The sequence below is a fragment of the Perca flavescens genome, chromosome 5 (genome assembly GCF_004354835.1).
Source record: "Perca flavescens isolate YP-PL-M2 chromosome 5, PFLA_1.0, whole genome shotgun sequence".
Lineage (NCBI taxonomy): Eukaryota > Metazoa > Chordata > Actinopteri > Perciformes > Percidae > Perca > Perca flavescens.
Window position 1 is genome coordinate 25,625,457 of NC_041335.1, and position 10,894 is coordinate 25,636,350.

General features: G+C 40.7%; 1 protein-coding gene across 1 annotated transcript; it reads right to left on the reverse strand.

Annotated features, from left to right (window-relative positions):
- Nucleotides 1–1,735: 1,735 nt before the first annotated feature.
- lipg (lipase, endothelial) lies at nt 1,736–7,735 on the reverse strand. The gene is made up of 10 exons (XM_028577438.1): nt 7,421–7,735; nt 6,024–6,211; nt 5,569–5,748; nt 4,524–4,635; nt 4,215–4,433; nt 3,729–3,971; nt 3,407–3,527; nt 2,759–2,986; nt 2,560–2,664; nt 1,736–2,448 (listed from the first exon to the last, which is right to left on the reverse strand). The coding sequence occupies exons 1-10, from the start codon at nt 7,509–7,511 to the stop codon at nt 2,436–2,438; spliced, it is 1,500 nt and encodes a 499-aa protein (XP_028433239.1). The 5' UTR covers nt 7,512–7,735; the 3' UTR covers nt 1,736–2,435.
- Between the last annotated feature and the right edge of the window lie 3,159 nt (nt 7,736–10,894).

Below are 10,894 nucleotides of genomic sequence, written 5' to 3' on the forward strand. Positions count from 1 at the left end.
TTTAGTTTTTTTTCTTTTGTCTTTATAGTCATATAACAATTTAGAGAAGAAAAAGAGGGAAATCTGGCTTGAGGCGAATTCCTTCGGTAAGATTTCTGTTTACCACTTTGAGATCGATTCAGACCGCCGTTGAGCATTGTGTGTGAACACAAAAAGAACCAATTGCAGTGCTAACGAGCTTGGCATTCTGGTGGGTTGACACATAGATGTTCCAGTTAAGAGACTTAAAAGGAGCTTCGCTGGCCAACCAGACTGTGGTTTGTTATAAGTGGGAGGCAGATGGCATAAGGGGGGGTGAAGATGCTCCATGATTCTAAAACTGAAGTGAGTCACTAAACCAACACTGAGTGGTATGTTTGTTAATAGAATAGAATAGAACTTTATTGTCATTGTCACTTGTACAACGAAATTTTCAAAAGTACTGACCCGGCAGTGCGTCATTCTTAAAATACAACCAAAAGTAGTAAAAAAAGAATAAAATGATACATTGTATCTAAAAGCAGCATGGACAGGCATTCATACCTACATACTGTACATAGGTCATGCCGGCTGAAGGTGTTGTTCGCCTGACATAATGGACACAAAACAAAAAAAACGACATGTACATAAACAGCAACACAAAGCCTTGACCGGGAAAGCACTTATCCGCTGCATCTGTGTGCGCCGCCATCAAATGTAGTTCTTTCAATGTCAGTGTCTCAGTACATTAATGTAGGGGCACGACAGCTCCAGTAAGAGATTGACTTTTAGGGGGGGGTTTAATCGCTGCTGCAATGAGCTTTACACAAGAGTGTTGAAGATATTTTCAACCAGAAAACAGAGAAAAATGAGGGAAAAAATGTTGAAGACATGAATCATTCTAGCCTCCTGCTGTCACATAAAACCAAGAACTGACAATCTTAGACAACATGATGTTAAGTGTGGAGTATCTTTAAGACATTCCTTCCCCATTACTAATAGTCATGGTATTTTACTGTAACGTGATGGGACAGAGGTTGTTGAAAGTTGTTTGAGTTTCTGTGATTCAGTTTTCCTGGCATGAAGTTCGAGAAACATGTTGTCACTTTACAGTTCCATGCACCAACAAATGCTCAGTGATGTTTCCTGCATTCCTAATTTATCACTACTCACAATTCAACCTGTGTTATTACAGAGAGGTTTTACTTTAAGGTGAAAGATGGGATTACTTGTGAATTGTGCAAGCACTTGTAAACATGAGACCACAAATATTGTGCAAATTAGGCATTACACAACACTTACTTGATGATGGAGTTCTAGTTAAACCAAGAAGTGCTGCAATTTGGTGCTTTTATTCATAAGCTCTCCAGTTTTGGAGCATAAATTAGAGTCCAGTAAATGAGAGCAGGCAAGGGCTTACATGTAACAATTTACCAAGATGTGATTTTAAAGCTGGAACACGTTTCTCAAGTAAACGCGGTTTCTCTTGTTTTGCACAGATTTTGAGCATAGCATTTACCATTTTATGGAAAGGTTATGCTTAAGTTGAATCAACCAGTAAAGCTTGTTTAATGCTCAGGCATCAGTTTCCTGAAGTTTGTGAGCGCTGCTTGCACAAAGACCGCAAAACATTGCAGTTTCTGGAAAGGAAAACTAATAAACACTACTTTACAGTTGCTGAGAATCACAAGTCCATTCCTCCTGAAGCAAATCCCAATAAAGAACCTAAGAAGTCTTTCAGAGATGGGACAGTTAAAATGACAAGCAACAGCAACTGTTTCTACAAATTAATGATTTATTTTTCCAAGGTTATTTACATTATGTACACAAACGCATCCCCAAAATACACTACATACAGTAACACTATGCACAAAATCTCAGAAAGATTGTGTGCAATGAAATCCGGTATCTTCATCAGTTATACAGTGTATCAGTAATCTCTCAGCACAAGGCACACTTCTTGGTCACACAACAGACAAACACACACACACACACAAATACTGCATCTAGGAGAAATGCATTCAAAATATGCTTCATTATGGGATGTGCTCTGATAAATAACGTTGGTCTTGCAGTGCTTCCATTTTTCTCATAAATAAAATATTTAAAAATGTACAGTACAGCGACTACAACTGCTGGTGTATGTCCACTGGCACAGATCTGTATTCTACGTCACTACTGCACACAAAGGAACGTTCAACTCCTCGGGCAATCTTAATCATTTTATGACGCTTTTAGCCTGCGCGTCACTTTCCAGCAGTAAAGTAAACACTGGACAGACCCGTGAGTCTAATTCCCCAGAAAAAAGGGGAAACCTTCCAGGTGCAGTTTAGAATCCAGTCGAGCCCCTCCCATCGTGCCCCGATTAATCTTCCTCCTACAAAAAGTGCTCAAATAAAGAGAAGGCAGTGCTTCTAGCTGATCCATGTTGGGCCCACCATGGTAATGGTCCATTGGTTGTTGGAAGTGTCACGTTGTTACATGAGCAGCCTGTCAATCAAAAAACATGTTTCATTTACTAGGAATAAACACACACGCTTTAATTTATAGTATGATCAAATAATTCAATAATATTTTGATACGGCATCCACCATTTCGTACCGTTTTCTTGGTTTCACTTCCCAGCCATCCCGACATTTTGAGAAAACTACGGCCTCCCCTGGTGAAATTTCAGTTTTTGCAGGATCTTGTGCACAGAACGTAAACCTGTGACAAAAACAAAACAAATTTGTGTTAATGATGGTCAAAAATAAAAAAAATAAAAAAAACTGGGAGGTTTGGAGTCTAGACAGCTGCTTACTTCTTTTGAGTTTCCCCAGCTTTCACACGAATCCGCCGGACTTCCAGTACGGGTTTGGGAGGCTTGGCGTTCCAGGCCCAGAACGTCTTCTTAATGTTCTTCCAGACGGAATTCCAGGATTCAGAGTCTCCTTCCCAGCTCAGACGGATCTTTAGCAGGTCACCAATATCCTTCTCAGTAAAGACCAAGAAGGTGTTGGTCAGGTTCAGGCCAATAGTCTCATCGTGGCTGCACAAAAAGGGGCAGAGAAATTGAGATGAGTCAGGTGCCCAGAAGTTCTAACAACTGTGTTCAAGCCACCCATTTTGATTCTGCATTAATCAAAAATGTAATTGACTAAAGCTGACATATGTTGAACACTGAGCTGCTGTGATGCCCTTCTGAATGTCATGTTGTGCTTTTATGTCCAAGGTGGTGACAAAGAATTGAAATAAGCATGAACTAAAAAAGGGACTGAAGTTCCTCCTCCAGTCTGAGCTTGTTGTACATTACAAACCTACATGTCTGGCACTTTGAAAAGGTCAGTAAATACCAGGGTCAAGTTCCAAATTTATATCACAGCAGTCACTGCACTTCTAAATATTACAGGCAGTGTAGTCAAGCCAGCGCACGGTGGTTTTATGATTTGTCATCCGATTTTGTACTTACACGTCGACAAATATGTTTGCTGTATCATTATGGGCTCCGTACAACTTGACATGGAAGGTGGGATCTGCATTGTCTGCTTGTTTTCTGTTGAACACGTGCATTTTCATCTGGTAGTGGTAGCCTTAAAAAAACAAACAGAGTTAATGTTTAAGCTACTGTGGAATTGTGTACAGTAGTAGTTTACACAGGTGACTGGAATCATAAAAATGTGTGGCAGTTACAGATTACAAACAGTGATGTTATCTTGTTTAACTCAAGAAGTGATAGTAGTAAAAGATAAAACTGGCAATGAATTTACAGGCCATTCAGTATTATGACTCACCTCCGAAGGGAGTGTCAGCACGTGTCTTCAGATACATTTTACTGTTGCGCCTCTTGCGCATCTTTCTGGTGTTGTAGCCGATGTTGTTGCAGCGATTTTTGCGGCAGCTGAGGCAAATGCCCTTCTTGAAGCGGTCGGGGCCGGTGCACTGGTAGGCAAAGCTCATGTGTTCCTTGTTCATTAAGGAGTCCACAAACAAGTGTATGGCACGCTCATGCTCACACTTCATCACCTCCATGAAATCTGGAGAGAAAGAGGAAGGTAGGTTAGATGGGCTACAGTTCAAATTTTAAAAATTAAATTACAATACAGACTAAGATACAGTATCATTCATCTCTTTGCTCGGATGGAAATGGGATAACCCTAATAAACTAAGAAATGCAGTGAAGCTGTTATTGGTTTCTGCAGATGTTTTAATTGACAACTCGTGTTGGAGACAACTGGGGTCGACAAACAAATTCGACAAGCCATTTCTTAGGCACTTACTTCCAGCCACTGCCAGCACGTCACCCAGTGCACAGCCGGGCTGCACGTCCCCACCATTGGGGTAGATGTCAACGTCTCCAATTGGCTGCTGGATCCCAATGCTCACACCGAGAGCTTCTCGAGTGTATGTGTGCAGAACGTCCACAAAGTCTGCATCATCAGGGGAGAGGCGCTTCTGGTCCTCTACACCCTCAAACATTGGTCCTGCTGGATCTAGACCTATTAGCAATAAGGCGAGAGGTCAAGAAAATAAGGGTGGCAGCATCTCTGAGCAGTTTTTATTGCAGAGTCGTATTGCATTTAACTTACCAGTGATTCTGCCGACTGTGCCTCGCACAAACGTCCCTGCGTAGCCAGCTACGTGAGCACCTAAACTGTAGCCGATCAGATGCACTTTCTCCAGAGGCAGCTGCTGTTCATCCTGTTAAGATTTAAAAACAAAAATGCAACACTTGCATCACAGCTGTCACCATGAACACTAACCCACACTGAACAAATCTTGGACTTCAGCCAGTGATCAGTCATGCCTGCAGCCAAGCCAAGCTCAGTTAACCACAGAATTTACCAACAGTCCCTTCCATGCAACAGCGCCTCCACCATCTGTCAGTTTGTCTCCATGAAATAGTCTTTGCCTGTGTTTACAAATATGTGGCAGGGTGCCTGAATCTCCCCTCACTTGCCATTTGTGCATCGGTCCAATTATGTGACAGTCCTGCTGAATGGGAATTGTTGCCTTTGCTTCCGAAGTACTAAATAGACCCTGATCCTCAGTCAAAAACACCAAAGTATCCTAAGCTGTAAAGACAACACGCCAGAAGGAAATTGAGCTACTGCCTCAAGGTGCTCAAGGTGGAGCTAAAATATTAACATTTCACTTTTTCCAAACAAGTTTTGACAGTTCTGTCTCACTCACAGAAGGACTGTGATCCCTTACTGCAATGGTAAGACAGAAAGGGGGCAGGTTTTATGGATTTGCAGGTACTCCGCCTCTTTTCTGTCAAGCAGCATTACTGACTTCTGCTAAGATAGATCAGATGACACTACACTGCAAGTACTTTCTAAAAAAAAAAAAAAAACATCCCAAAAACATGTGAGAATTTATGAGATGATTTATGCTTCGGTCCCACATACTAAAAGACACCTTGGCTTTATGAGACAAAAGCCATGTGACGGGTGGGTGACAACCTGTGCATGACGGTACTGTAGTATTTAGTGGCACGTTACAATTAACTGGTTCAGAGCAGGTGACTGTTCCCTTTTTGTGGTAAATTATCTAAATAGAAACCCAATTTGCATGATTGGATTCATTGCCAGAAGAGCATAAATGAATGTACTGTAAAAAGACTGTACGCACCTGAAGCCAGTTGAGCATGGTGGCAATGTCGAGGCCGACGCCGTGGGTATGGTTGACGGCATCAGGGTACAGTTGCTGAGCCATCGATCGCCAATCAACAACCACCACATTGGCTTCACTTTCTCGCTGGATCACTGCAGAGACCAGCTTGTGCATCCAGCTTTCGAACAGCCCACTCATCTGGGAGAGAAAAAGACAACCGGTCAGTCAGACATTTAGTCAGCCAGACTACTTTAACCTGGTGACCTCTCTCAGACACTCTGCACTCAGTTCACATTCACATAATACATTCCCATGATACATTCCAACAATCAAAAGCACTCTGAATGGAGAGATGACACTTCCATTCATGAAACAAGTTGAGGTTTGTCAAGAGTGACCCAGCTAGAGAAAGAGAGGGACTGTAACTAGATAGCAAAGATCCAAAATATTTAATTTTTTAAACTTTTATGTACCGTCCAGCCATGAATGATGAAGATGGTCTTGGCTGTAGCATTGAAACCACACTCTTCTAGACACTCCTTCTTGCCAGTCTGCAGGTAGCAGCCCTCCTGCTCCAGATCTAAACTCTTCCTCAAGTTGTACTTGACTCCATTGAAAGCTCTGTTGTCTGTTGACAGTTCATCCAATCCACGGTCTTCACCTGAGGGAAAATTACACAGGATGTAAAGATTAAAAATTGAGAAAATGCTCACATTACCTTTATTTATCTTCTGCTTTTCTGATGCCAATGTACTGGAAAAAAAAAAAAAAAAAAAAAAAAAAAAAAACCCTAACCCACTTCAAAGAGGCACTCAGCCAATCATGCCTCACACGTGCAGGAAGCGACTGAGACAGCCAATCAACTTGCTTTTGTAGCCAACATCCGTTAGATTAGGCATAATGCAGATTGGGTGCAAATTGAACCGCAGAGCCAAAATCTCACCGCCACCCTGCTCTTCCTTTATGTCGTGCCAGTTTTCACACAGCTGCACCCAGAACTCGTTTAATTATATCGGACTTTAACACGCGTTAGGCTAAAACGTTGCAATTATGCCTAACCCTTGTGTTAACTTCGGGTCACAATGACCAGTTTTCAATTTTTGTTTTATAGATCAGAAAATATGGGACGTAGAAATAAGCGCTGAAAATGTGTAGAAGAAAAATGTAACAATTTAAAACGTTGGAAAAAGCAAAAGCAAACGAAAAAAAGCCTATGGAAATGTTGGTAATAGGAGTTATTTTAAAATTGCACAGCACATTTGGTCCATTTATGTTAGATTCTTGATTAAGGCGCAGGCTACATTAATTTAAACAGTCTGGATTAATCCCGCCTCGCAGAGCAGAAACGTCAGATCTGAATTTAAATGAACTCGACACCTCTTTGGGAATGGGCCACACAGACCAAAAAGACTTCAGCTGGGTAGTAAAAACGGTGGTGAGAGGTCCGTGGTAAAACGCGGATTCAGCGGAACGTCTTTCCAAATAGTTCACACAGACGTGGCGTTGTGTGTCCTCCACTTGGAGCTTTTGCGTCAAGACTCCTGCTGCTCCCAAAAAAGGACACGTCGCAGTCCTTTAAATCCATTCCCGTTTTTTCGGTTTCACTCTGCCCCCCCACCACACTTGTTCGCTTTTTTTGTAATATAACCTAATAGCCTAAAAATGTGGATGGATAAATCGGGGATGTGTAGGGAATGTGAGGTTTGGGCTACTTCTTTCCATTCATTGATCTTTCACTATAGCGCATATATTCCCTACACGTTATTTTAGATTTTGACACATTCCCTTTGAGGCTGGGAAAGAAATAAATGATAGAAATGAATGTAATAGACAAAGAATACAATGGACAATAGACAAAGCCATTTCTTACCTTGAAGAACAGCTTTTTCCCCAATAGCGAATGAAAAGAGCACAGCAGCACACTGTAGGAAAATCCACAGTAAACGGTCTTTATGATTCATTTCTCAGTCACAGGCGAAGAGTGGAGGAAAAGAGCTTCCTGGTAATATGAAATGTCTTTTGAATTGCCGGTGGTAGCACGGTAAATTGGTGAGTGAGTTTAGATCCAGTGGTGACAAAGAGCAACTGAGCCGGTGGTGCGTTTTGGTGCGCGCCTGTGAAAGCACCGCTCAAGAAATGTATAAACTTGCATCAAGTGTCTCATTAGAGTTTTAAATAGTTTCCCCCTTTCAGTCATCTGATCATCGGCTGATCTATCGTGAATCTTATTGGTCAAGCCCCCATTTGTTTACGTTTAAAGGCGTGGCAAAGCTGAATGAAGTCGTAGTAGGCTTCTCACGTTGCGCGTGCTTTAAACCGCGTGGGGTGTGTACAACTACCCAGTAGCTCAGTATTGGTTGAAGGTCGAGTAGCTCGCACCTTTGTTGCCAAGCCAGATTTAAACAGACTGTGTAAAACTAATCAATAGAAAGTCATTGAGCCAATGATGTTCTAGAAAATCAGACCCGGTGTTCACGCTATGACTTTCCTTTGTTTTTAATCTTACAATATAGGCCTAGCCTATATTAAACAATAACAATATAGTTGCACAGTAGCATATGTGGGAAACCCTCCTCTACGCGGTGATGGAATTATTTAAAAGGCTCCGACTGGTGTGTTGGGGGGGATGCCGGGGCTCCCTCCCCCCTGAAAGCATCGTCCCCTCTGCCTGGCGCGTTGCCAAACCATCAGCCGACCAGTTTCAATTGATGAGGGGAAGAATGGGCGCACTCACGCAAGGGTCTCTGCTACAATAACACCACTGTTTTGTGTACATACATCTGCGCCTATACCCAGTAGGAAGTGTCACCTGTCACCCCAGCAGCCCCGGGCTGGTGCAGTCTATGGGCTGGGATATAAACGCATCCCTGAAAACAAAGTGCTGCTGGTCACAATGTGCAGTAGGGTGATTGTCTCATCATGGTCTCAATAAGAAGTTATTCAGTAGGTCTATTTATTAGAGTTAAAGATTGTGTTCCTGTTTTAAGCATTTATATTCTCATATTTGATCTTATTTTTCATTTTATTATTTTATAGGATTTGTCTTTTTATTGTATTCAGTTATTTTCCTTTCTCTTGGTTTTTTGCGTTTATCACAGGGTGCAGATGATGATACATGTAGTATGCTACTTTATTGCCATACTAATAATGTGAAAATGCCCTTGATAGAAAGATAGATAGAGATAGAGATAGAGATAGATAGATAGATCAATAGATTTTTCAAGATCACTTTATTGTCCGTAGACACAGAATTTTGTCTTGAAAGAACAAATGAGTCATTAGTGTATTGACGTGTGTTTTGTACACACACACAATGCAAATGATGTCAAAAGCAAATGAACCCAATCTCTTCCATATCACGAGCTTTACCGTGGATTGGACTGACTTGACTAGAAATTATGCATTTTTTTAATTAAAGAATTTCAAAACTGGCATTAATATTAAAATACATTTTTCAAAGGGGGAGAGTGAGACAGTGGCGTGATACGGGAGCGTCCAAAATAACTTGTCCTATTTTTACCTACGTATTAATAGTCGTACTGTATGTCTGTGAGAGCGGAGCAGAAGGTGCATCTCCAGAGGGCACTGGAGTTCAAATAATAACATGATGCAATGCAGCGTAAAATCCATCCTGCTCTGTTATAGTGATCTCTGGAGGCAGTAGTCATTGCTGCATCACAGGATGTGTATTTTTATTTAATTTTTTTGGAAATTTTTAAACACTGGAAGATCATTGAGGATGAGATGATAATGCACTCCTCCAGCACACATGGGACTTATATCCATAAACTTATCATTTTAAATAACATTAAATCTGCCTATGACTGATATTTAAACCAACAGTAGCCAACAACATTTTATGTTTTAGAAAGATCCAATCTGGTTTGTGACAAAACTATTTAATACAGTTTTAATTTACGACACACCCTTCTTTTACTTCTGTTCTTTATCTGAACAACAGAGTGACAAAAAGTCTGTAGTTCTTCAAAAAATAAAAGAGCAGAACTCAATGACTTTCCAGAATTAGTCTCTTGGGCTGATGAAAGACAACGGCAGTTATATTTACTTCAAAGTTAATGTTGCTTGTCATGCAGGGGTATTGTTATTCTTTCCATCCACACACCTCAGCCAGCCGCCCAGTATGAGTGCCAGTTTGATTCTGCACTATGCTGACCTGTTCTGACTTTGCCCTACAAGGTCTGCCTGGCAAACCCAACAATGAGGCACTGTGAAATACTAAAACAATCAAGTGCGTAGACCGACGCAGGCTCCTCTGTGGGGAGAGCAAAAAAGAGCGTAATTCAAACATCTTCATCTAGTGTAACCTTGGTTCCTACTCACTAAAGTTATTGTCAAAAAATCCAGTATGAGCCATGAAGTCAGAGCTAAGTTTGCAGTGTCTGCAAACCACTGAGTTGTGTTAGCGGAAACTGTTTCTCAAAAGGACTCACACAAAGCTTTTGGATGCCCTGAAATTCTTGGTTTGTGCCTTTTGCTAAATCTTCTCCAATCCAAACACTTTTGAAATATTACATTTTTTGAAGCTGCTTATGTGTATACCTTTCATCATGTTTCTCCCTTCTCTCCCCTTTAAAATAAATGACCATAATGTCTGAGGCTCCATTCCAATTATCTTGTTTGCAGGATATGTAAAGATAACCATATGTTGTCTTTACTTTAAAGAGTAGCTTTCGAGGTGAAAAACTTGGGAAACTGATGTTTTCTTCTTCCAAATGCTACTTAAGTACTTCAGGTATACTTTAGTCTTGTGAGAGGTCTACAACTAGCCAGAAGGGCCCATCAATATCTCATAAGGAAGCTTCCTGCATGTATGCGGCTGGGCATTTGATATGTAGTGTTTATAGAAGATTTTAAGGTTTGCACAATTAAACATTTCTATCATTTTCTTATGTGTTTGGACTCATTTTGATAAATTCAGTGTAAATTAAAGCTATCAGAGATCTGTTATAATTATTTGTTAAATTTTATTTTCAATATCAGTAGCCTAAAACAATCAAGGAGTTTTGCTTAAAGTATTTTTTCTTATGTAGGTCTAACTATTATACATGTAACCTACTCTCAGAGTAGGCTATGACATGACATTCAAGCCTATATAAGCTTTGTTTTCTAAAGCATGTCCAAATTAAATGAAATTATTTTTAATTCAATCACTGCTGTTTTTTAGTCAGTCCTGTGTACATATTAAACCAATTAAAAGGCCTATTTTAGAGTTTGCCTAACGGTTCAAAATACATCTACAGTCGTGAAGCCCTTTCAGGTGACAGGGAAACACATCTAAGTGTCTTTTCAGAAAGATAGACAAGGAACGTTACATGATAGCATT

What these genes read in the sequence shown, in the direction of transcription:
- lipg (XM_028577438.1), bottom strand. Translation starts at nt 7,511, where the DNA reads ATGAATCATAAAGACCGTTTACTGTGGATTTTCCTACAGTGTGCTGCT. An exon ending in CCATGCTCAACTGGCTTCAG is followed by an intron (nt 4,636 to 5,568) that starts GTGCGTACAGTC and finishes AAATCTTAACAG; the next exon opens with GATGAACAGCAGCTGCCTCT. An exon ending in TGCTGACACTCCCTTCGGAG is followed by an intron (nt 3,528 to 3,728) that starts GTGAGTCATAAT and finishes TGTTTTTTTAAG; the next exon opens with GCTACCACTACCAGATGAAA.